The 27,105-nt window shown below is 37.2% G+C and overlaps 1 protein-coding gene across 4 annotated transcripts in view; it reads right to left on the reverse strand.

The window, feature by feature from the left end:
• The window catches only part of LOC139958341 (ATP-dependent translocase ABCB1-like), a 40,280-nt gene that overhangs the window by 1,060 nt on the left and 12,115 nt on the right, over positions 1-27,105 (reverse strand). Inside the window, exons 5-30 of one of the 4 annotated variants that reach the window (XM_071955333.1) lie at positions 26,180-26,464; positions 24,994-25,168; positions 24,507-24,631; positions 24,031-24,147; positions 23,597-23,660; positions 22,757-22,870; positions 22,069-22,179; positions 21,337-21,462; positions 20,387-20,590; positions 19,879-20,049; positions 15,289-15,426; positions 14,313-14,570; positions 13,506-13,529; positions 11,958-11,981; positions 9,576-9,737; positions 8,424-8,525; positions 7,900-7,977; positions 7,168-7,251; positions 6,243-6,446; positions 5,988-6,088; positions 4,980-5,120; positions 4,424-4,580; positions 3,902-4,099; positions 3,456-3,662; positions 2,234-2,380; positions 1-1,670 (exon numbers count right to left, since the gene is read on the reverse strand). The exon at positions 1-1,670 is cut by the window's left edge and continues 1,060 nt beyond it. In XM_071955333.1, the coding sequence (XP_071811434.1) occupies positions 1,470-1,670; positions 2,234-2,380; positions 3,456-3,662; positions 3,902-4,099; positions 4,424-4,580; positions 4,980-5,120; positions 5,988-6,088; positions 6,243-6,446; positions 7,168-7,251; positions 7,900-7,977; positions 8,424-8,525; positions 9,576-9,737; positions 11,958-11,981; positions 13,506-13,529; positions 14,313-14,570; positions 15,289-15,426; positions 19,879-20,049; positions 20,387-20,590; positions 21,337-21,462; positions 22,069-22,179; positions 22,757-22,870; positions 23,597-23,660; positions 24,031-24,147; positions 24,507-24,631; positions 24,994-25,168; positions 26,180-26,464 (3,718 nt within the window). In that variant the 3' untranslated portion in view covers positions 1-1,469. The remainder of the gene's footprint in view (positions 1,671-2,233; positions 2,381-3,455; positions 3,663-3,901; positions 4,100-4,423; positions 4,581-4,979; positions 5,121-5,987; positions 6,089-6,242; positions 6,447-7,167; positions 7,252-7,899; positions 7,978-8,423; positions 8,526-9,575; positions 9,738-11,957; positions 11,982-13,505; positions 13,530-14,312; positions 14,571-15,288; positions 15,427-19,878; positions 20,050-20,386; positions 20,591-21,336; positions 21,463-22,068; positions 22,180-22,756; positions 22,871-23,596; positions 23,661-24,030; positions 24,148-24,506; positions 24,632-24,993; positions 25,169-26,179; positions 26,465-27,105) is intronic. The other 3 variants (XM_071955335.1, XM_071955334.1, XM_071955336.1) reach the window with 3 other exon arrangements.

Below are 27,105 nucleotides of genomic sequence, written 5' to 3' on the forward strand. Positions count from 1 at the left end.
CTGAGTGTTTGTGTCTTCAGTTTTTTTTTCTCTCTATAGGGTCCTTGATGGGGACTTAGGTGTCCCTCCTGATCCTTTTTTTCTACTAAACTAAACTATATACAAAATATGAAGTCTTAAATAGTCTCATGAAGCCTATGACTATACGCATAGTTATGAAACAAACATTGTGTTTCTAACATTGTTTCAGCCCTTTGCTCAATTGATTATTTATTTATCTGTGCAGAAGATTATCATTGGGATTAAAGAAATAATTTATTAGTAAGAAAAGATAGCCTGAGATGAATATATCTACAAAGAAATCTGGTTGCACTTCATGGAGTTTGAGCAGTTTAATAATATGTAACGTTATATGAAACCAATTGTAAACGTCCTGTCATCATGCATATTCAGATCTCATAAATATTCAGTCTTTCTAATTGGTCCTCTGTTTCACTTTTGTGAGGTCTGAGCTAATCTCAATTGTACTATTACTAGAAGAAGTCATAAATAAGGAAAGAGAATATAGTTGGACGGGAACATTTACGACAGGACACAAACCAATCAACAACGAATAGAACGGATCATGATCGTGTTGTAATCAAATAGTTGAGGATCAATGGATCTGCGATCTAAGGATTGCAGGTCAAGTCCTTGCTCCCTTGCCTCACCTCAACCAGGTACATGAACGGTGACCTGTGAGGTAACTTGTACATGTAGTTGCAAGTCCCAGTTTGTGGCTACATTCTATGGGGTGTCCCCAAATGGGACGTGTAGATGTGGCACACTGTATTGCCCCGGGAGTGACAACTGACCAAGTTACCAAAGACCAGGTGTTAACTGTTGTAAAGTCGTGTGAGAAAGCTTTGGCCTTGATACAAGACTGTAAAGCTTTAAATTTATAAAGTTCACGTTAAAATGCAAATTCTTTGAAGGGAATACATCGGTTTAACATCAATCATTATTCATAGGTCAAATGTCATCTTTGGGATTATTCACATGAGAATGAAAGCACCCTCCAAAAAAGGAAAGGGAATTTAAATCTCATCAACATTTTAGAATGAGAAAAACAAACAATAATAATAATAAAGGCTAAGATGAACAGAGTGGTGTTGGGGGGGTTCAGTGATACCCATTTTGAAACTTGTACAACAAGTTTTACTGAATTGTGTACACTTAGAGTGTGTTGGTGTAAGAACTGACGAGTGTCGAAGACCAGGGGTTAAACTTTTGTGAAGTCATGTGAGACCTTCAAAATGTAAAATGCTCATGCATCTGTTCAATAGCAATAATACCTCATAGCTTGATGTCATCACCTATGTGAGAAAAAACCCAGCCTCCAAAGAATTTCATCAACATTTTAGATTAAATGAGCGTGGTGAAATACAGGAAAAAAAACAACAAATAATAATGATAAAGGTTAAAATGGGCAGAGTGGCATTGGTGGTTTCAGTGATATCCATTTTGGATTACAACTCTGTTGAGAATTTTTACTTCATGAGTGACTGTGAAGTATAGAGAGAGTAGTACTGCTCCTTGAGAGCCATCAGCTCTTCATGAGTACCCAGTTCGGCAACTCTGCCGTGCTTAATAACGGCGATCTTCTCCGCATCGTGGATGGTGGACAGACGATGTGCAATGGTGATGCAGGTACGGCCTTTCTTGGCTTCGTCTAGGGCGGCTTGGACAACCTGTTGAAATACATACGTAGCACAGTCATAGAACACCTTCTGGGCACATTCTGTCGCAACATTAATGAAATATCATTTTACTTTAATAAACAGTTATTGCATTTCTAGCCTAGCTACTGGTGTTAACTTCTGGGATTATAAAGAAATGGTACAACAAAGATATAGAAAAACATAAGGCTGGCACGGTATGTACTTAATGTCAGAGGGCTGAATTCACTTTTTTATTATCTCTATTACACTAAATATTAAATTAATCTTTATTGCACAGGAATCCCTATCTAACTATACTGAGATTGCACACATTCCATGCCATCTTATTTTCATAATTTAAATAAATAGCATAAACTTAATAGGACAACCATGCTCCACTTGTTACACTGGCAAACAGTACAAAGAGATTTGAACAAGCAAATCTAAAATAAGTCAATAAATGTTATACAAGTAGATTATGTAATGAAAATAAAGTGAAATAAAGGTATCAATGGCAAATGATTTGTCAAGGTGTTAATGAATGTTGATAAGCACGAATCTATTCATGACAATATTCCCTTTCTTGAGCTTACCCTTTCACTTTCAGTATCCAACGCAGAAGTGGCCTCATCAAGGAGAAGAATTCTTGGGTTTCGCAATAGGGCCCTCGCTATCGCAATACGCTGCTTCTGTCCTCCAGAAAGCTGTGTTCCCTTGTCTCCTACCCGTGTGTCGTATCCCTGATGGAGAATAGGTTGATTGAATAAACGTAAAGTCATTGCAAAGACATGTCATGATGATGACCATCTTTCTTATCAATATTATTAAGTATTTCTTGCACATCAAACTGAAGAGGGATTTATCTATTGACTAATATGGCAGCATATAAAGGACTGAACCAGGTATCAATTATTAGGTTGACAAAGTCCATCATGCAACATAGTATAAAAATGGATAAATGCATGAACATTAATGATCTCATAAACATGCTAAAAATGTATCTCTATACTTACATTGTATTATCCATGTATTAATATAACGCTAAATCAACATACTATTTCAGATATATCTGATTGAGAATTTTAATGTTCACTGATTGATTTTCATGATATGTACCCAAAAAAAAAATGATTGATAGTATGAATGTAGTGTGACAAACCTAATATGCCAATAATGAAAACCATGAAACATTTGGTTCTTGTCTTGTGTTTAAAAGCCATTCCTTGCAATTTGATGAATATTAATGACATAAAGTTGGAGATGTCATGCAAATGTGCTTATAATGTACCAACATCACCATCCCAGTATGAACCAAATTTTACCTTAAGCCTGCCCATGTATTAATATTCATGAAATAGGAACCTAAAGCTATCTACTCTTCACAGGGCATCTACCTACCAAGTATGACATTGATTAATCTTGTGGTTGCTGTGGTAGATACATCAAAGTATTTAGTATATACTAAATTGGACATACCGTTGCAGAGAAATTTGACATTTTAAAGATTTACTAAGGCATGCACACTTATTAATATTCATGAGATGAGAACCAAAAACAAGCTTTTTAGGTTTTGAAGAGCTGTAGGCCACATGGTTGTTTTGGGGCTGTCACTTCCTGAATATGAACACATGTACCTTACATGACCATTGTTGTTCCCCCTGTTGTCATCCTACCCCCCATTACCCCCTGTTGTCCCCCAATGACCAACTAGATACGCTTCTTTACTCACATATGCCGTAATGAATGCAAAGGTTACAATTATCATCGAATTCAAAACTTATCTTCTACAAGACAAACATGTATGGTGGTGCTTACCAAGGGTAAACTGGCGATGAAATCGTGAATGTTAGCACTCTTGGCAGCAGCTTCAATCTCCTCCTGTGAGACATTCCTGCTGTTGTCCCCGTAGGCAATGTTATCAGCGATGGACCGGTCAAATAGAACCGGTTCCTGAGATACCAGACCGATCTGCTGGCGCCACCACTGAAGGTTCAGGATCTTGATGTCATAAGACCCAACCAGCTGTGAAGAAAGTAATCAAGAGTTGATGGATAAGATGATACAATCGTTCATAGATAATCATGTTTTTAATAAGTCGGTTGAAACTTGATAAAAAACAAAGGGGTACAACAGTCATAACGACTGCCTTCCTGCTTATCAACCATAGCAACACTTTTTTGTTCTTTGGTAGGACTATGATGAACACTAGAAAAATAATTATTCATCTAGGGAAACAGCTTATGGCTTAATTTGTAACTTACCACATCGCCAGAACGAGAATCATAAAACCTTTCGACCAAGGCCACACTGGTACTCTTGCCACAACCACTGCTGCCCACCAGAGCGAGGGTCTCACCTGGCTTGACCGAGATGGTCAATCCAGCTAGGACCGGAACATCTGGCCTGGTTGGGTAACGGAAACGAACCTTCTGGAAGGATACTTCAGAGACGTAGTCATCCTGTGGAAAGAACGTCCCATTTTAGAGCCATTTCACAACATATTATGAGAGACAACGAATCGTCAACAGAAGTTGATCCATAATTAAGCTTGAAGGGAAGTTTGATAGTCAGGTACAACATATCTTGATAGGTTCAATAAAGGTATAACGTAAATTTCCCTGCTTACTCATTCTTAATTCTATACTCATGAATCAGAGAACCAGACATGTTCCATGCAATACGTCCTGAAATCCACTTCGAACTCTTTTCCTCCTTATGCCACAAACCTTCTTGCTTCTCCCTAAACAACAACTACATACGTTTTTATTGTCATGGATACTTACAGGTTTAAGCCCTTCATTGTTGTACTTGTCAATGCTTGGCACCGTGTCAAAGAGCATGAACATACGAGCAGTGGCCATTTTAGCCTTAGCAAAGTCAGGAGCGATGGCAAAAGCTCTGCCGAGTCCAAAGGCACCAAAAATAATGGCAGAAAACACCCTGCAAGAATCAAGAAAAGAAAGTGAAACAAACAATCTAATAGTGCCCACAAATGAAAGGCATCACTGATGGGTATGAACATATCTTGATAAGTTCAATAAAGGATTGACGGTATAACATAAATTTTCCTGCCCGCTAACTCTTAATTCTATACTCATGCATCAGAGAACCAGAAATTTTCCATGCAATAAGTCATGAAAATCCACATTAAACTCTTTTCCTCCTCCTCCTCCTTCTCCTCATCATTTTGATGTTAAATACATAAATTAACTTAAATGACTTAATCCTGATAGAAATAATCAAAATACTTTTTTAGTCTGCTAATTAAATATAAAAAATCAACCACTATGAGTTAAAGCTGATGTGGTCAAGAGTGAAACACACTCCAATTATACTTACAGGAAGACGTCATCAAAGTCAGTCTTTCCATTCTCTACAAGCCAACCACCGAATCGAAAAGCTGCGGCATATGCAAAGTAAATGATGCACTGCGAGAATGCAAAGGTCGCCCCCTGTAACATAGCTGACACGTAACTCTTTCTGCAAGGGTATTAATAAATAGGGAATCTTGTTTAATGAATGGATTTTAATGTAAAACCAGAATGCAAAAATGCATTGTGGTTTCGATGATGTAACATGAGCAGTTTTCTTCATGAATCTGACGTAATGTATAGCGACGGTGTACATGTTTATAAGGGTTTCACGATTTGACCTCTGTTGACCCCAAATGACCTTTGACCTCTGCCAAAAACAGTAGGCTTCTTTAACTCAATGTGGTACTTCTACACACTAGCTATGCAGTTGGTCTGACCTTCCTTCATGAGATATCGTGTTTACAAGGTTTTCACAATTTGACCCCTGGTGACCTCAAATAACCTTTGACCTCCTACAAAAACAAAAGGCTTCTTTTACTCAACGTGGTTCTTCTACATACCAAATATGAGGTTTACCCAAGTTTCCCTTCTTGAGATATCGTGTTTACAATGTTTTCACAATTTGACCCCTGGTGACCCCAAATAACCTTTGACCTCCTACAAAAACAAAAGGCTTCTTTTACTCAATGTGGTTCTTCTACACACAAAATATGAGGTCTGCCCAAGTTTCCCTTCTTGAGATATCGTGTTTACAAGGTTTTCACAATTTGACCCCTGGTGACCCCAGATGACCTATGACCTCCACAGAAAACAATATGCTTCTTGTACTCAATGTGGTACTTGTACACACCAAATATGAAATTGGTCCAACCTTCCCTTCCCTTCTTGAGATATCATTTATACAAGCTGGGCGTCACAAATGCACACACACAAACACACGCATACGGTATCATGAATGCAAAGGTTACGAATTATCATAGAAACCAAAAACAGCCACCTTAATTCAGCATAGAAATGACAATGATTTACTTACGTCTGAGATTCATGCAATAATTGTACATATTTATCCCAAAATGTCAACTCTCTCGTCAGTGATTGTACAGTTCTGATGTTCACTGAAGCTTCAGTAACAACCTGAAATAAGGACCAGATTTAAATTGATAAAAATAAGAGAATTCACAATGGCAACTAGCACATATCAAAATGCTATTCAATATAAGCAAGCACATTGCTACAATAAATGAAAAGAAACTTGATCAACTCTAACATCCATCGATCTAATATTTACCTTTCCTGCCTGTTCCAGATCTACTCGTTGTTTGTCTTCACCTCCCGCATACAGCTGCCACTCAATAATTCCGGCCAAACCAAGGAAGGGAACGAAGGCGAGGACCAGGAGAGTCAATTGCCAAGAGTAAATGAAGGAGATGATGATAGCCACAACAATGTTAAAGAAGACCTCGGCGACCAGACCGAATCGTACACCGGTTACCTGATAAAAGGAACAGTATAGCAGCTGGTTGCTTTGGGAAATATAACAACAGATATTGTCAGTGCACTGCTGAATGCTGAATGCACCATCGTTTTGGTGGTGAACTTCCCGGTATTCCAGTATTGGAACATTACACTAGTTGCTTGAGTACAGGTTCGTACATGAAAGCTGCATTCTGCATTGAGTTATGCCAAAACATTGTACAGCAATGGATTCAGGAAGGTTGCCCATGCAGTCCTTCTTTATTGAATTTATTTAGCTGAGAAAAAAAACAAATATTGCTCAAAACAAGGTATATGACGGAAAAAATAACCAAGTCCAATGCTGTATCTGAGATCTCCTCTTCCCTGGGAATTCTACATATTTCACTTTTGCAGTATCAACGTTGAGTGATTAAGGGAAGTCAAAGTACCTGAACAGATTATCTAATTTATTGCAGGCCAACATCCTACCAGAAATGATTGCAAGGGAATACATGGAACATTAAGTACATTAATTTTGTGGGACACCAAATTTTCTCTTATTAGGAGCAACCGAATGATTGTTACAATAACGATTTCTTAGTTTATATGATGGGTTATCCAATTACTAGTGCATATTACTACAAAGTTTGGGCAGAATATTGAAATGTTAAAACCTGACGGAAAAAATCACAGAGGACAATAAATTGCTACCATAGTTTTGTATTTTCTGTTGGCTTAGTTTCATAATTTAGATTTACCCCTTGAACAAGAGATGCCTCTGTTGCCAATCTGGTTGAAACAGCACCAGTGTTGTTTGCATGATCATCAAAATAGCTCATATCCTGCAGGAAATAAGAAGCGTACATGCAGTAAACATTTAGAACAAATTTGACATATTTCGTCTCAAAAAATTTGGGGCGATTTACTAGTAATTTTTGTTGGCAGTAAATGACAAAAAATTTCACTTTTGCATCAATCCCTATATGCAAACCAATGTGGGCCTTGGTAAAGGTGCGTGTATACTGACGCGACAGCTATTGCTAGGCTACCACAAAATCAACCTGCTACCTGATCACCCAGTTGGAAACATTTTTTCTAAACTGTATTGTCATGTCCTGCTTCAGAGCACTCGTATTGTCCGTACGAGCAGTATGAATATCATGTTTTCTATCAGATCAAGTTTGGGAACTGTTTGTACTGACAATACCAGTGCTAATTTGAGAGCATGATATTGGAGTATAGTTTAGAGAGGTATTATAGGAAATTGTCCCAAACTGGCTGACCTGATCAGCCGTTCTTTGCATATTCATTTGTCTTTTAAACATGAGCATAAATCTATGAATTAATCATGCACAAGTATACTTATTTTCACATTCATTATTACTTTAAGGATGGATTATAGCTTTATTCAACCCTCAAAATGTGATATCCACGCATTCAAAGTTTTCTCTGGACAACACTTAACCTATTGACCAAGAACCTGTACCTACCATTCTGAGAATAGCCTTGAACATTTGGTACCGCAAGCGTTCGGTCAATCGTTCTCCAGAAATTGCGTACATTACGCCCTGAAGAAAAGAAAGTAGTTTTACTCTTTTAACACACTGACACATGACAGCACACCTTGCCTTAATACCTTCCATTGTGTCCAAAGACTATTGGAAGATAGCAAACTTGAAAATGAAACCAATACTTACTCATGATATTCCAAACATTCAGTATTTATCATAGCCTAGTTTATAGATATGCTTGTTAACATTTCCCCTATCACTCCTCCCAATTGATTCCCAACCCCTCCCCCCCCCCACTCCTCCCCAAATCAAAAAGGTTTATTTACTTTTGGAAATATCATGGTCTTTTTACAGCACCCTAAGCATACAAAAGAATCTGGTGACATCAAACACTGTTTAGCATACCAGTCTTAAAATGATAATTTCATCCTTTAAATTATCCAACAAATTTCTATTATCCCATTGTTAAATCTTGAGTTTCTCATTTCTACTTTGTCCTTTACCTGAATAGAATTCGATAATAAAGCTACCACACCGAGAACAGCCAGGAAAATGCAGAAAAATGTAATGCCATCCCAGATCTCTTCCGTTGGACCGCCGTAAACCTGTTATAGATAATAGAAACAAACAAGACCATTGATACAAACCAGACAGGAGGGCAATCCGTGTAGATTCTGTCTTACTTTTACTCTTGGCATCCTAATTTTGCTAAAGGGTATGCCATTTGTCCACACAGTTAGTTTTAACTTGAACGGACGTTGCGGTGTAGGATTTCGCAAATACAATTGTTCGTACAATTAAGGCCAAGTTGACCTTTGAACTACATTGACCTTTGCCCTCCACCTCTGTGACAGAGGTGCTTGAACTATCTGCAACTAGCAAACAGGTACAACGCTGTGTGTATCACATCTACCAGATGCATCTTTGAACCTCGTTTACATAATTCTTTGACGTATTGTACTTCTTTTTCGGATGAATTGTTTTGGGTAGAGGGAAGGCACATAAGTTTGTTTATGTCTGTCCTGTGGAGGGGAGGGTGTCAGCACCCTGAACTATAATACATCTGCCTAATCTGTGTCTTCATTTTGAAACCCTCAAAGACCTGGCCACATCTCTCTTCCTTCAACCAGGAACAACTTTAACTACCATGATTCAGTTTTCTTTCATGCAGGCGCGTAGCGAGGAATTTGTCAAGAGAGGGGCGAAACTGTAGGCAAACTATCAGAGCCGTATATATGGCATTGCAAACTATCAAACCGTAGCACCACCATGGTTGGCGCGAAGCGTACAAGAAAATTTTGGCTGAAAATGCCTCCCAGATCGCTGGAAATGGAGCTTCCCAGGCCTTGTAACTTGCATCTTAGCATTTTCTCTTTTGAAAGTACTAGCGATATCATAAAAACATACCAAAAAAAATATGCTCAGGGGGGGCGGCTGCCCCCTTCGCCCCCCCCCATTGGCTATGCGCCTGCTTTCATGCCTGGCTTCAAACTCTGGACATTGAAATTCTGGCTAAGTGCTGCTCCCCTCTTAAAGCCTGTAAAGTCACTGATGTGTGATGTAGTTCAAGGTAATAGCAGGAATTTTGAGTTTAGCCGTTAGATATTTCTCAAACAAGTGACAAAACTTAGTGAAAATTTAGGCCTGTAACTCACCCTGAGTACTCTTGAGAAGATGATGGCAAAGGCAGGTTGCACTCCTCCGTTGAATGCAGCAGCAATGAAACCTATGACAATAAGGTACCACTCGGATGCATTCATTTTCATGATTCTTCCCCAACTGAAATACTGGAGAATTTCCTCATCATTGTCTTCATTCTGAGGAAAAGTCAGTGAGAATAAATCATTCAGCAACATCATCATAATATTTAAATATTTAAACATTTAAATATTTAATATTTAAATATTTAAAAATTTAAAAATTTAAAAATTAAAAAATTAAAAAATTAAAAAATTAAAAAATTGAAATTAAAAAAATTAAAAAATTAAAAAATTTAACATTTAAATATTTAAATATTATATTATATTAATATTTATATTTAAATAGTTAATTATTTAAATATTGTCTATTATATGCTCTGTTCCTTCACATTAAGGTGGTAGATAAATACGGATGGATGAGAATATTGACCCTTTCTGCTTTAAGCACTGTTCATACTAACTCTGGTTTATTTTAGATTGGATAACAAACCCACATAAATGAACTGCTAGTGTTGGAAAACAACAAAAACAACATAATCCATTCACACCCTCTTTTTTACCCTTGAGCTGTAATATACATTACACAATGTCTTTTACAACTTGGTCAGTCCACATATATGCCGGCAATTTTTACTGTGATAAACACAAAGGAATTAAAGACAGAGACCATACGAATAGCTTTAAAACATAAACAAATATTGCCAACACCCCATACATTACAATATTCTTCATATAGATCACTATCTGCTTGGTAACATCATCAACCAGAGTGAAGAAATGAATTGACAACATCTAAAAGGATGAAAGCTTGTGGCAATTTAACATACAAGAAATACTTTTTATGACCATTTGTGTAAATAAACAGGAAAATTGTAAATGTGGTTAAATTCTGTGTTTTTAGTAAGTATACATAATTTCTATGAAATGGTGGACTACCAGGCAGAGTTTGAGGTGGGACTAGACTACCCAACTGCTGGTATACCATCATCCACATCCCATCTACAACCAATGAAAAAGTTGGTAACCTCAATCCATATAACCTACAAACATCAAACATTACTCACAAAGGATTTTCCTAACTTTCTAAGCCACTCAATAAATTATCCTTGTCGTGGAAATTCAAATATGTAATTCAATTCTTCATGCTCCCTCTGTCCTAGCCCCAACCCCCCCCCCACCCCACCTCCCTCTCACACCCACTTGTATGCCAGCACTTACCAAGCTCTCTAATATTCTCATATAACATGTTACAGCCCAATTTTCAAAAAGTCTGTTTAAATCATAATCACAAATGAATTACAATAATACTTGGGAAATAGAAGTAGATCAAAATAACTTGTGACATATTTCCTTTCACTCACATTTAGCTGAAAAATATATGCTTCCAACAGCGGGAAAGGGATATAACACTTGGCGCAGAGGACTAGAGGGCACAGACGGTCTACTCCACCACACCCCCCCTCTATACCCCTCCCCAAACTACCACTCCCCCTTTTGAATTTGGTCAGTTTCTGTAAACATGAATGGAAAATACTATAATCTAATCCAATCCTCACCCATAACATGTAAAGTGTACAATTGTGATTATGATGAGTTAAAGGGATATTCCAGTACAAGTATTGACTGCTAAGAGAGACTGCTTGAAGATTTCTGCAAAGGTCTAAACCACATCCTTGTAGCATTTCGTAGAGTGAAGATATGAATTCAAATTTGGTTCCTATTTTATAAATGCACCTGGCAACAGCAGAGTGAGTGATATTATCTCCGTAATTCAGCTGAAAAATGTTTCTGTTTTCATTTATAATATTATTGAACTCACTTACTCACAGAGGAGAATAAGAATCTTTCTACCAAAAAGTTGCATTTTAATGAAATTCTCAATACAAGGAACCATGACAGCTATGCAAACATTTTAGTTTCCAGGTTTTACTCAACAAGAGGATTATAATAGGAAAGTAAAGCTTTCTATTATAACATCACAATCCACCTACTGTGACTCTAATAGTTTGAAATATATGTCTTTTTCCATGTTTAAGTGCCACTGGAATATCCCTTTAAGTGATATGATTATGATACAATAGTACAACATGTTGATGTGTTCTTAAACCACTCAGGTTATAATCAGTAGATGACATATTAAAACTTAATAGAAGCAAAGTATGAGATAATGAATAATAAAAAAAAAAAATAGAAGAGGAGGTGCACTGAGATTTTCTGATCCACAAACATGTAAGACAAATGGGAACAGATTGATCCTTTGGACAATTGTAATGAACCATCACTACTACACAAACTTCATAGCCAACATGCAGTGGCCTCTCATTATGATATACTTGCCAATAAGGGGGTACCGCTGGAAGCCTGCAGACACAAGAGCGTGACGATATTAACTTGGATAAATAGCCACTATATTGGATGGGGTTGAGGGAGGGCATGGCAGGGGAGGGGGGAAATGAAGCAAAAATCTTGCAAGAATATGCAATATAAATTTTGGTCAGGGTTTAGTCTGGGGAAAACTGGGTCTAATTACATAATGCTCTTTCAAACAACATTGATCCACCATCCATTCTCAAATGAGGCTTTATAACCTTCCATCAGGAAAGCAAGATCCTGAACCTACAAACATCAAAAATGCTCACAAAGGATTTTCCTAACTTTTTAAGCCACTCTATAAATTATCCTCAAGTGTCATTGGAAATTAAATATGTATTTTAATCCCCCATGCTCCTTCTACCCCAGCCCCCAACCCCCACCCCACCTTCCACTCACACCCACTTGTATGCCAGCACTTACCAAGCTCTCTAATATTCTCATGTAACATGTTACAGCCCAAGTTTCAAAATTGTTTAAATCATAATCACGAATGAATTACAATAATACTTGGGAAATAGAAGTAGATCAAAATAACTTTTAGCTGAAAAAAATAACTGCTCCCAACAGTGGATGGGATATAATTCTTGGTACAGAGGTCTAGAGGGCTCAAACGGTCTACTCCACCTCCCACATCCCCACCCCTCCCCAAACTACCACTCCCCCTTTTTAATAGTTTTTGGTTAGTTTCTGTAAACATGAATGGAAAATACTACAATCTAATCCAATCCTCACCCATACCATGTAAAGTGTGCAATTGTGATTATGATGAGTTAAAGGGATATTCCAGTACAAGTATTAACTGCTTAAGTAGAAAGACTGCTGAAAGATTTCTGCAAAGGTCAAAACCACATCCTTGTAGCATTTCGTAGAGTGAAGATATGAATTTCAAATTTGGTTCCTATTTTGTGAATGCATCTGGCAACAGCAGAGTGTGTGATGTCATCTTTGTAATTCAGCTGAAAAATGTTTCTGTTTTCATTTATAATATTATTTTTGACTCACTTATTCACAGTGGAGAATAAGAATATTTCTACCAAAAAGTTGCATTTTGATGAAATTCTCAATACAAGGAACCATGACAGCTATGCAAACATTTTAGTTTCCAGGATTACTCAATAAGAGGATTATAATAGGAAAGTAAAGCTTTCTATTATGAAATCACAATCCACCTAATGTGACTCTAATAGTTTGAATATTTGTCTTTTTCCATGTTTAAGTACCACCGGAATATCCCTTTAAGTGATATGATTATGATACAATAGTACAACATGTTTGATGTGTTCTCAAACCACTCAAGTTGTAATCAGTATATGACATAATAAAACTTAAAAGAAACAAAGTATGAGATGATAAATAATAAGAAAAGAGAAGAGGAGGTGCACTGACATTTTCTGATCTACAAACATAAGAAAAATGGGAACAGATTGACCCTTTGGACATTTATCATGAACCATCACTACTACACAAACTTCATAGCCAACATGCAGTGGCCTCTCATTATGATATACTTGCCAATAAAGGGGTACCGCTGGAAGCCTGCAGACACAAAAGCGTGACGATATTAACTTGGATAAATAGCCACTATATTGGATGTTGTTGAAGGAGGGCATGGAGGGGGGGGGGGAGATGAAGCAAAAATCTTGCAAGAACATGCAATATAAATTTTGATCAGGGTTTAGTCTGGGGAAAACTGGGTCAAATTACATAATGCTCTTGATCCACCATCCATTCTTAAATGAGGCTTTATTACCTCCATGCAGGAAAGCAAGATCCCAGACCTTCTTATGTTATCATACAAAAACAACTTTTAAGGCAGCCCCCCCCCCCCTTCCATGAATCAATTATATTTTAAGGAACAAAAACCATTAAACTGTCAAAATAGACCAGTCCTACATATATGATATATGAAAGTTATATGATATATGAAAGTTATAACTAGCCTTGCCTTCTTTGTCTACAAACATTGTCATGTTACTATTATCGTCGACTAGGAGGGCAATCAGCTAACTACACCTTATTTGGCATTAAGAAGTGCTAAACAATGCTGGTATCAACTCTTACAACGACTACATGACTTGAAGAAATCCAATGAAGAGTGGTATTTGCTGTCATTAGTTTCCAATTCTTCAAAGAATCTTAGTAGCTGAAGAAGTTTTTTTTCTTTCTTCCATGATTTTAAACTTTTTGGGCACTTTATTCACTACCCTCTACAGTTTAGACTGTGAATCATCATTTCTAAGATTTTTCACATATAACAAATACCCATAAATCCAAATTCTTTTTCAAATTGTTTCGAAGAAAAACTGTGAATATACTTACAGCATGTTCGGAAGCCTCAGATTTGACAGATACTTGTGACATGAGATTCTTGGATGGCCTTTTTCCACCAGAGGCACGAGAATCGACTCTCTTCATCTTAAAGGAAGATGATCTTTTTTTATCCAAGGATTCTTTTTCCGTTAGCTCTTTCTCTCCCTCCTCCTCATCCTCCTCATCATCTGTGATCTCTTCCTTAGCTTCGTCTTCAGCTTCATTGACTTCCTTTGTCTGCTGTTGTTTAACCAACTGAGCATACACCTATTGTATGACACAAAACAAAAAACAAGAAGGAAACACATATTTTTATGAAATACTTCATGAAAACAAAACAACAACAAAAAAACACACATTATTATAATATACTTCATGATATCTAACCAGTGATTAAAGTCATCACATTGCAACATACTCGTAAGCACATTTTCAAGGACGCATCAACAATAGGATGGTAAAACATTCAAAGAACATGTGCCATGATGACATCATAAATTACCCGCTGTGATCCACCTCAGTACTGGAGTAATGAAGCTTCTTCATACAAGTTACAACCAAATTTGTCGAGTAATTTGAGATTGGTTTTTACCTTATTATTCGGAAATGTTTCATGTGTCACTTGAATATTCCTTGAAATATTTCTTACTTTCAAAAAACATTGCTGCACAACACAATAACACACTTTTTTTTCTTCTTCAATTTTTTTTGTCCCTTCACTGGATCTATATCAAACATTTCTCAAAACATTTTTAAAAAAGAAATATAAACTGTTGCAACTAGCGTCAATTTGAGACATTCAATGTATTTTTCACAAATTTTTGTGTTGTTATATGTCTTTACGTGAGTAACAAATAGCATCATTTTAACCCATTTATTTTGACAATAAACAGTGCACATAGCATTATAGTTGATGCCAGATGACAAAGTTTTTTCTTAAAATATTAATTAGATGCCAGCTAATGAATTTCACAAAAGTAGTTACCCCATCGGGTCTATCCATCAGCTCAGCATGGGTCCCTTCCTCGACGACCACTCCATTTTGGATGGCGCAAATCTTGTCAGAGTTCTTGATGGTTGATAGACGATGAGCAATAACTATGGTAGTGCGACCAGCTTGAACCTTGGAAATGTAAAATGAAAGAGGTAGTACCATATTTTACTAAGGGTTTTAGATCAGATTCTTCCAAACAGATTCTATACCTATGGCAGTAAAGTTAAGTTTGCCTCCTTTCTAGAAATAGTATATTTAATATGAGAACAGTCAACACAGTTCTTTTTTTTTGGAAAAGTTTTAAAGAACTATGTTTTTCCACGTTTATTTATGTTAATTCTTATAATTCTTTCTTGTATGATATGCAGTATCAATTTTTATGTAAAGAAACATTGTTTTTGTTTTTTGCTGAGCATGAAAGTGGCTTAGAAATTTGTATTGACAATTATATGTGAGTAAACGAGATGGGAAAAGAAAATTCCTCCCAATTAAAACAAACCAAAAACCTTTCCTTACTTGTAACTCATACCCATTGAGATTTATTTACTGATCTGGTGCACAACAAGAGCCCAAGGGCACTACGGTTCCTTGCTTGGGGTATATGACAATACACATAATATTATCAAGCAAGATTGGGCTGAAATAGTCCAAGTAATTGTGGTCCTACATGTTCCCATAAAGTAACCAACACTATAGCCAACACTTTTGTGATCACAAAATGTGATCGGATTTTTTATCAAAAGGCACTTTTGAGATCTAAATATGGCGTCAAAAATGTAAGAAATATAAGAGACCTACAAGCGTGTCAACAGATATGATAACAATGGTGACCTCAGATGACATGACCTTTAAGTTTCAAAATGTTCCACCACCCCGTTCACAACTTGTCCCAAAATATCAACCATGTCACACCTTGGCATTGAGATTTAATTGCATTTAATGTCAAAAAATTAACTTTGAACTTGTATGTAACTTCACACAAAGGTCACCCGGAGGTCAACCAATTGACATTTTTGATCGGTGAGACCTAAATAGAGCATGACTGTAAAAATTCAAATGGGGGTCAACCCATTGACATTTATGATCAGAAGGTACCAGAAAAGGTCATCAGAGGTCAAATTGAGGTCAAGGGTCACCCAGATGCGGGTCGACAATTGGATTACATTGAAGCAACTACCAACTCTAACGGACAATTTGTTCTCAAGTTGTTGCAAAAATTCTAGTTTTTTATCATTAATTGACCTTTGGTGACCTTGTATCACCTGACCGTTAAGTTTGAAAATATTCCCCTATACCATTTGCAACTTGTCTCAAAATATCAACCTTGTCACACCTTGGAACTGGGAGTTATTGCATTAAATGTCTGAAAATTAACTTTGACCTCATATAACTTCGCACACGAAGGTCACACAGGGGTCAACCCATTGACATTTATGATCAGAAGTTACCTTTAACATCTGAAAATAGCATCGAAACTGTAAAAATCCACAAAACACTAAAAAGGTCACCAGAGGTCAAATTGAGGTCAAGGGTCACCCAGATGCGGGTCGACAATTGGATTACATTGAAGCAACTCCCAACCCTAACAGACAATTTGTTCTCAAGTTATCGCAAAAATACTAGTTTTTTATCATTAATTGACCATTGGTGACCTTGGATCACATGACCGTTAAGTTTGAAAATATTCCCCTATACCATTTGCAACTTGTCTCAAAATATCAACTGTGTAACACCTTGGCACTGGGAGTTATTACACTAAATGTCTGAAAATTAACTTTAACCTCATATAACTTAACATACAAAGGTCACCTTGGGTCAACTTATTGACATTTTTGATTGATGAGCAGTGTTCGACTTATGGCCAAAAAATTGCATAGCAACAAATTTCGACAATTGCTAAACAATATTTTTGTTGCATAGCAGTTCCCCAATATTGAATAGCAGTTTTGAAATTAACGCAAAACGAACCAAATGTTGGCGATTAATGTATTAACTAGAAAATGTTTGTTTATTATTATTATTTATACTAGTGTTGCTACGATAATCGTTTTCAATATCGGTATCGGCCGATATTTGCAATATCGGCAGCATATCGGTATCGGTAAAATTTTGCCTAATTGCCGATAACAGCAAACCGATATTGAACTTTTCTTTTTAACAGCAGAGCTACCTGTACTTATTTATACTTGCAATGATTTGTTAATCTGCCCAAGACGATCCATTTCTTTAGCGTCAGTTAAACTCAGATTCATTTTCTATTAATATCCATGGAAACCTGACTCTCCGTAACATCTAAAAACACGTCTACGGCGCGCAAATATAACCAATGACCTTCGTGAACCTTGGCCTACACACAGCATTAGTGCAGCATATATACACTGTACTAACCATTCATTTCCTCAAAGGCCTCCGTGAAAACCTTGAACATGATGCATACAGTAACTGCACAGTTCAGCAGTGTTGGAAAACCTTGTTCAATTTCCTGTGAACACACTGCCGATTTCCCGCCGGTGTTCGCCTGCCTAGCACGCGTAACATGCGAGCATAAAGGCGTGGTGTCCAGGGGCCCGTCTTAGGGCTATGGTGGGGTCATGGGGTAGAACCCCTCGTGGGGATCCTGGGGGCGAAAGCCCCCGAAAATTGTTGTCATTTTTTGCGATGTCTGGCGATGAACAAATTCGCAGTTGAGGATGCAAAATACTGACAACTTTTTTTATTTAAATTGTCACGAAACTGATGAAAATTTTAAAATGACAAGTTAAAGTAGCTATATTATGTTATAAAATGAAAAGAGATTTAATCTGTCTTTCAATCTTTAAAAAGTGCAACTTACAAAACTTCCGATATTATGAAACAAAGAACGTTCAGCAAAGCCCCGTTTCTAGACTGCCTAACAATGAATAGCGTGCATTATGCGTACATTTTTACAACTGCAGTGTTTAACCCTATACCCAACTACTGTACCACGGTACATGTGCTGCGAATTTGCACAGGTACCTTCGCAACAACTGTGAGCTCATCCCCTGTGTAACACCTGTTTGTTAACATTTTTTTGGCACGTTGCCAGGGAACCTTTTAGTTACGTGAGATCCGTAACCGCCGAGGTGGTTAGGCTATTTGCTTTACACTTAACTATGGTAGGATATTATTTTTTCAAGGTTTTTTTTCGCTATACGGTCAAGTGAATAAGTTGTACATTGAGTATAAACTCAATAAATTATAACTTCTTCATTGTGATCGACAGTTCGTAAGTTAAGGTTTGAGTGTTTGCTCCCAAATCTGACTAGGAATTTGTATCGCACAAATCGGCACAATGTGCGATGCTGATTTGGAAACGTCTCGCAAGTTTGTCGTTTTGGATCGCATTTTGCGATGCGATACCGGAAAAATCGAACACTGTTGATGAGACCTAAATTAGAGCATCAAACTATAAAAATTCAAACATTTTTTTCTTTGCCCATTTTCTACCCCCAAAATACTAGTCTTTTTACATTAATTGATCTTTGGTGACCTCGGATCACATGACCGTTAAGTTTGAAAATATTCCCCTATACCATTTGCAACTTGTCCAAATATATCAACCATGTCACACCTTGGAACTGGGAGTTGTTGCATTAAATGTCTGAAAATTAACTTTGACCTCGTGTAACTTCGCACACGAAGGTCACACGGGTGTCAACCAATTGACATTTTTGATCGGAAGGTACCTTTGATATCCAAATCTAGCATCAAAACCAAACATTTTCTTTTTTGCTCGTTTCCTCCCAAAATAAGCACATTTTTTCTAATGTGACCTTTGACCTTTTGACCTTGGTTTCAGATGTAGTTTAATCTCCTGATTCCAAAAACAAAACGAAAAGTCTGTACAACCATCCTAACTCCGACCGAAAAACTTTGACCCCATATAACTTCGCACATAAAGGTCACACAGGGTCAACCTATTGACATTTATGATCAGAAGGTACCTTTGACATCTGAAAATAGCATCGAAACTGTAAAAATCCCAAAAACACGAAAAGGTCACCAGAGGTCAAATTGAGGTCAAGGGTCACCCAGATGCGGGTCGACAATTGGATTATATTGAGGCAACTCCCAACCCTAACAGACATTTCGTTCTCAAGTTATTGCAAAAATACTAGTTTTTTATCATTAAATTGACCTTTGGTGACCTCGGATCACATGACCGTTAAGTTTGAAAATGCTCCCCTAACCAGTTCACAACTTGTCCCAAAATATCAATCTTGTCGCACATTGGCACTGGGAGTTATTGCAGTTTTAATATTTTCGGTTTTTGGACCATAACTGACCTTTGGTGACCTTTGTGGGCACCAAAAACAATACACACCTTCTCCATATGGCGGATCTATAGTCCAAGTTTGGCCTCAATCCAACATTCCCTTATTGAGATAGAGCGTACCCAAGCACACACACACACATACGCCAACCTGACTGCATAGGTTCCTTTTGCTAAAGCAAGGAACCAAAAACATATCAAAAATCCTTTGTAATCTCCTTTTAAGTTGCTACGATTGAAATAATTTCTGCATCTACTGTTTCATCAAATTTAGATCAATTTTTTACCTTTTCTAGGGCAGCCTGGACAATACCTTCACTTTCAGAGTCAAGGGCAGAAGTTGCTTCGTCTAAAAGGAGGATCTTAGGATTACGAACCAGAGCACGGGCAATGGCCACACGTTGCTTCTGACCACCTGAGAGTTGCGCTCCACGCTCTCCAACAAGGGTTTCAAATTTCTGAGAAACGCAAAATACAACAAATTTATTTTAAAGATTTTAATATTGAAGAAAAATAAATTTCTCCTAGAATCCTTTGTTCCTATTTGCCTACAACAAAGAAAACTATCAACCTTAAATTGAACAAGGTATCTGACACAGCAGCTGATAATCTTTAGGAGTGACAAACATTCAACATTGAAATATTTTCACCGTAGGAAAGAAGAAAAGAGGGGAGGCAGAGAGGGAGAGAGGGGTGGAGGATGGGAGGCAGAGGGGTGGAGGATGGGAGGCAGAGAATTAGTTAGTCATATACAGTCCTATTTACAGCAACTGTTTCTAATTTACAGGTTCATACCTCTGGTAACTCCATGATGAAGTCATATGCATTAGCTTCCTTTGCAGCTTGGTGAATCTGCTCTTCAGAAACTTCCAATCTTCCGTATCGAATGTTTTCTGCGATAGTTGTGCCAAAGAGGATCGGTTCCTGGCTGACGACACCTATATTCTCCCTCAGCCATTTCACATTCAGATCTTTTATATCTTGGCCATCCAGTTTCACCTAAATGGAAATAAAATATTACGCAAATGGAAAGTGATACGATGGCAATCGTCTACAATGTTTACATGTTCATGGTAATCACTATTTACACCTTTGTCGGAAGGAACAATCTTTTCAGTCTTTCATGAAAACCAAAAATGTTATCCATTCATAAACAAGGTTGCTTGATGTTCTGGTTTAATTCAATTGGGTTCTCTTCAAACAGCATCTATACAATCTTTCTATATTACAGAAGAAGATACATGCGTTTAAAGTAAGAAATTTTGTATGTTAATATGTTAACGTCACAACTGACGAGCCAGTTTGACTAGAGCAAAGATTAGTGTTTAAAATCGATCTAATACTGACTGATTTAGGACTGTAATATTACGAAAGTATGAAAGTACCCAGCAACATCACATGGTGATAGACAGCTGTTCGACCGAAGCCTTTATCTTTTCCATTGGTAATTCAATCATTTATCAAAGGGAATGATAGCTCCAACTTTCAACAGATATTGCCTGTTATGCAACACTTTATACTCTTCCACTGAGTTAACCTCATCAGAGAAATCAGATGAAATTCATAAATCACTGCTAGTTGACTTTAATAATTTAAAATTGCATTAAGAATTTTTCAAGGAAAATTGACTACTTTTTAGAGGCAAAGACATATCATATTACACTGAGCAATGATATTCCGAAAAAGGAGTTCTTGGATGCTTCAAAACTTGCCCGATTTATGCCCTTGCGCCTAAGCATACTTACCGATCCAGATACTGGATCATAGTATCTTTGCATCAATGCCACCGTTGTACTCTTTCCACAGCCACTGCTCCCGACTAAGGCGACTGTTTGACCAACGTTGACCTCCAAATTAAAGCCTTGTAAAACCTAAAAAGTGTAGAAATCAGTGTTGTATTTTCACAAATTTCAGAATGAATAAATGAATTAGGAATACATGGTTCTAAGAAAGAAAACATGGTTAACCAATGTAGCTTTCTTTCTCACATCAATGAATGAATCAATCAATAACTCAAATAATCAATAGCATTTACGGGAAGCTCTGAGGCCATGAAGCACAAGATAGTATTGAGATGTGTCTTGATGCAGGTGTGCTTTCAGGAGATTCTTGAACGTTTCAATCTTACTGTTCTTTTTATTTTTCTTGGAGTCTATTCCTTAACTTTTTGATGCAATAATCAGAACATTGCTCTGTCACATAAGGTAACTCAGTGAGCTCTGGGCTACACAAGAGTAGAAGAGGGAAATATTAGATGACCTACAAGGTATTCTTTGAACATTGACTTGGAGCACATCTATGTCAGGCAGAGCCTCTCATTATGAATTGTCTTGAAGACAAGTATGGTTACTATGTAATCAATTCATTGTTAATTGGGAGTAAAATGAGGGCAAATGAATGACAGATAAAATATATTCCATAGCCAAATATCAAGCTTGGGTCAAAACCATTGCTAGCATTCCTAGCTGAATACTTACATGTGTGTCCGGCCTGGATGGATACACAAATTGAATGTCTTCAAAGGTAATCCGTCCAGTGAGTTCTGCTGGCTTCAAGCCTTTATCTGACAAGCAATTAATCACTGGAACCTGAGAATAGCAACAAACAGACAAAGAAAGTAAAGAGAGAGAAAAAAACTGCTGGCAAAACTGCTTACAGTAACTACTGCAAAAAAAGCCAGTGTAGGTAAATATAACTGAAGCGAAAAATAAACTTAAGAACTTATTGAGAGACAAGCATATTTCAGACATGTAGTTAAATTGGACCGATTGGACATTTTGTAAAGAAATCAAACTTAACAGTTATTCTAGGGGATGAGCAGTTTCTATCTACAGAATAGAAAACACTGAATATGCGTTGTGCGATGTGGTATCTAAAAATCAAGGATTTCTCGCTACAAGTTTAAAGTTAAAGGGAACTTTACTGTTTCATGCATCTGCTGAGATAATCCCAAGTGGAAAACATAGCATTCACAATAATGTCCAATGAAGACATATTTCCAGTTCCAATATTAATCAATGATGAATGAGAGTTCAAAAGACAATACAGGTGATAGTCAAGAAATTAAAGTCTATAATCTATGAGATTTAAATGTCACAAATCTTCAATAGATAACATATGTCCACAAGATAATAAAACGGAAAAAATATCTTTGACTTTGCTTACTTGATCAATGACTTCCCATATGGCAAATGCAGCTCCTCTAGCGGATGCAAAGTCTGCAAAATATGGACCTGCTTGGGCCAAAGAGAAACTTCCAAAGAGAACAGCCAGAAAAGTCTGCAGAAAATGACAGAAAAATCCATCAGAACTCCTCATCCATCAAGAAAGCTTAAGAAAATTTCTCTAACCAAACAATCGCGGCATTATTATCAAATACGTTTGCTGTTGACAAATGGTAATCATTTTTTAATAGACAAAACTGAACCGACTTGAAAACAAAACATTGACAATTTTTCACCAAAAATATGTTCGGTTCTTACATTTAATGTTCCTTCAAATAGTTTCTTAAAATTACCATACGCCATAGCTTACAACTGATGTCAAAACTGTTGATATGAAATACTGTTTAAGCCTGTTTGTAAAGGACAGTAGGTATCATTTCCCCATTTACAAAGGATATTCAAATGCCCTGTATATTACCATAACAAAACTGGTCAGCACCCATTTCTCCAGGAGGGGTAAGTAAATCCAGTTATAGAAAACTAAAATGATATAATGTGAGCCGAGGTCATTCCTGTTTCATTCAACAATGTTGGTACCTTGTCATTAGGATGCCCTCCAAAGATCTTTTGTACTGCATTTTACATGAATGAAAAAAAGCGATGTTCTCTTTGACAAAAATGATGATGTTTTGAGTTTACCACCAGGGAATATTTCCCCAAAAAGTTTGGAATTACTCTCTCTCCCTTTCTTCATTTCATACTGCACAATGTTTGTGTAGGTAGAATTCCTTTTTTTAACTATGTAATAAATTATCTCATCAATAGATAAAAGAGAACTCACAATAAGGATACCTCCAGCAGAGAGTGGTGTCCCTTTTGGATCAAGAATCAGGATAGTACCATACCTGGAAGACATAAAAAAAAAATAAAAAATAAAATAAATAAATAACCCAGCTTGTAAGTCTGAAAACTATTCACAAATTTTAATAAGAAGGAGAAAGCTGCACTCTGCTAAAAATTTCTTTCCTCATGACACAACAAAAAGCAAATGAACAGTTGACTACTAATGAAACAAAGCACAAACCTAGTATTGGTCTTAATCGCTGCTTTTTCATCACATTCTTCATCACATTATTCCAAATTACATTCAAAACAAACCAAACTGAACAGCAGCAGTGGACCCACTTGATCGCATTCATCTGTGTAAAAAGTGTCAAGCTCAAAAATACCAAAGCTCTGTCAATTATTTTGTCTCATGAAGAAGGCAAGACCTACCAAAAAGCGACGGCATATGCCCCGTAAATAACAAAGAACAGCGCCCCCAGAGAAACTGACTCAGCGGCCGCTTTCTTGATGCCTACAATCTTTGCCGCTCCCAAATTTGATCGATACCTTTTTTTTAAAGAAGAAAAAGAGGGATATAATGGAACCGGAGGATAAAATCTCATTCACTGATTAAAGACATTGATAGACATTGATAGACAGTGATACATTGAAAGATCGATTGAAAGATTGATACATTGATAGATTAATAGACATTGATTCCAACTGTTTGTTTCTTTTTAATTTAGTTTCATTTCGTTTAACAATAAGGGAAAATACTGCTTTATTTCTGATCAAACCATCTCGACAACTCAAATTTTCAATTTACAAGTAGCGTTGTATAGTTGGACCTTGATGTACAATGTCAACCTGATATAATAATTATCGGAGGAAACAAAACAATGGATTAACATTGTTAGAACAAATACCTTTCAAGCTCTTTGCTCTCCCCACCAAAAGCGGTTACAGTCCGCATTGACGACAGCACTTCCTCTGCCACAGAACCAGCTTTTGCATATGAATCAAGTGCCTCCTGTGTGTAATTCTTGACAAGCTGTAACAAAAATAAATAGAGAATATGAATAAAGCAATTAAATAATTAATTAATCAATCAATCAATGGTTGAATGATACACACCCTTCACAACTTCCTTAACAAACTTCCTTCACAACTTCATTTTCCATTAGCTGAAGAATATTATGTAGGATTACTGATGGTCTAGATCGGCAGTCCGCAAACTTCCAGGACCGCGACGCGGGATCTTCCATGTGGACCGAGTGACAACCCATCTGACCACACGTTTGCGTCACTCATAGTATATCTAACAGCGGAATTGTTTTGTGACAGAGGTCAACTTTTGGATGCAGGGATCTATTATCTGAAAATAAATCCAAAACACAACACAGATCTACTTACGATGGCAGAAACTGTAAATACTGGTACGATCAGGCCGAGCGACACTGCCATGATGACTAAGCTCAGACGCCAACTTCTCAGGAATCCTATGGTGAGTCCAGCAACTAATGTTGAGCAGCATTGGAGGATGAGTCCTATCTTGCTCCCGGTCCCAGAACGAATCTTGTTGATATCACTATTAAAGGAAAAAATGAGATAATCAGATAAGTCAGATTAGAAGGGGAAAAGAAAATCATTTTTTGGGTGTTAAGGAGCCAAGAAACTTAACTGTCTTCCAGATTATACTGTCCTTTCCAATTTGTCACACTCCAATTGGCCAATCTTAGTTTTTTCATGCACCAATTTTACCTGCTTTTTTCCAAATCACCACCAACTTCTTCATTCACCCATATCTGAGGGGAGGTGGGAGGGATTAATAGACCAGGGAGAAGGGTGAGACAGGGAGGCCGGGACGGGTCAAAAGACTAGGTGGAAGAGAAATGTTCAAAGTTATGTTGTATTTTTGTACATTACTGAAATAATGACAGTGTATCAAATTCATCAGCACAAACCTTCCACAACATCTTTGCGGACGATATAAGTATTTTACTCAAAGATAATGATATCCGCTCTGATGAAAGTGACATAGAGGTTGAGCTGATGTCAAACTGATTTAGATATAGAAAATTATCACTGAATCTTGCCAAAACTCACTGCATGATATATCACACTGCAAGACATCACAAACTTGATCCCACTGAAGTATTGATAAATTTGTGCCAGTGTCTGTTGAGGGGGGGGGGGGGGGGAAATGATAATCTGGGTATTCACCTCCATCCTTGTTTGTCATGGAAATTTCATATTCATATTCTATTTTCTATAGATTTTATTTATAAACACTACCTATGACACGTTGATTCACTCTCAGCTTAAACGGCAGTTTGCACAGACCTTCATTTATATGTCTAGTTTGTCACAATTGGCAGCATCTTTAATAAACACTATGCTACAAAAAGTGTGCCTGTTTTAATTTTTTGGGTAACGGAATTAATCAGTCAGTTTGTCTAATGCTATTTTGGGGTGGATTTTCATTCATTTTCTGACTTTGAAACCAATTGAAAGGCAGAAAGCTACTTTATGAAATTACGATTAAAAGGAAGAATATATCTTCTTGCAGTGACTAATTTGCTAAAAGTTTGGAACTTACTCTGATATCCTGGTGGTTAGTTCTCCGCCTGTCTTCTCATCGAACCAGCTGATGTCCTGACTGAGAACAGCACGGAAGAAGCGAGTACGAATCACTCTGACCTGGTGCTCTGCTGCCAAGTTCCAGCAACCACATTGGAGAAAAGCTACGAACAGCACTCCACATCCAAGTATCACATAATTTAGGGAGAATTGTACGATGGTTTCAAGACCAGCTTCAAGACCAGCTTGCGGATTTATGGTTGGAACCATTCCCATTGTCACACTCGATGCAGTAGCGCCTATACTGTTATGGGGAGAAGAGAGGCAATATGGTGATATGACGGTCTTTGTTGTGTCAGCCAAAGTGACACAATCTTTTGAGTCTTTAAAACTGTAAGTTAGACTAAGATGGATTGGAAAAAAACAAGAATAAGCTTCGCAAGACACTAACGGGAAATAGAGGCAAATTCATATGATAGAAGAGCTGAACAGAAGCTACCAGTGTGCGAGTATAAGGGCTATAAATTATTGAAGATAATTTATCCAATCTCCATCATAACAGCTTGCACTCACTCCTAGCTGTACAGTCTTCTAACTGGATGAAATCCTGGTGCTATGTTATCACTAACGGTACCAAAGAGGTTACCTTCTACTGCAAGATATGTGCCTGACAAACAATGGTAGATTCAGTTAGAGAGGAAAGCGGGGGCAGGGTCCTGGATGTGAGATATGTAGGGGAACAGTGCTAAAAACAATTCCAGTTATTTTCTTTTTTCCGGAAAGTGTACATGTAGACTGGAGACAGCCTGTATCAAGAAGAGGAGTGAAGTAAAGGTGCATGTTTTGCATGACAAACAATCAAGTTTCAGACAAGACTTGTTTCAAGTGTTTAGCTTTCTGTTAAGCTGACACTCTGCATGATGGAGAAAGATGTAAGGCAAGTTG

This window comes from Apostichopus japonicus, chromosome 18 (assembly GCF_037975245.1).
Source record: "Apostichopus japonicus isolate 1M-3 chromosome 18, ASM3797524v1, whole genome shotgun sequence".
NCBI lineage: Eukaryota > Metazoa > Echinodermata > Holothuroidea > Aspidochirotida > Stichopodidae > Apostichopus > Apostichopus japonicus.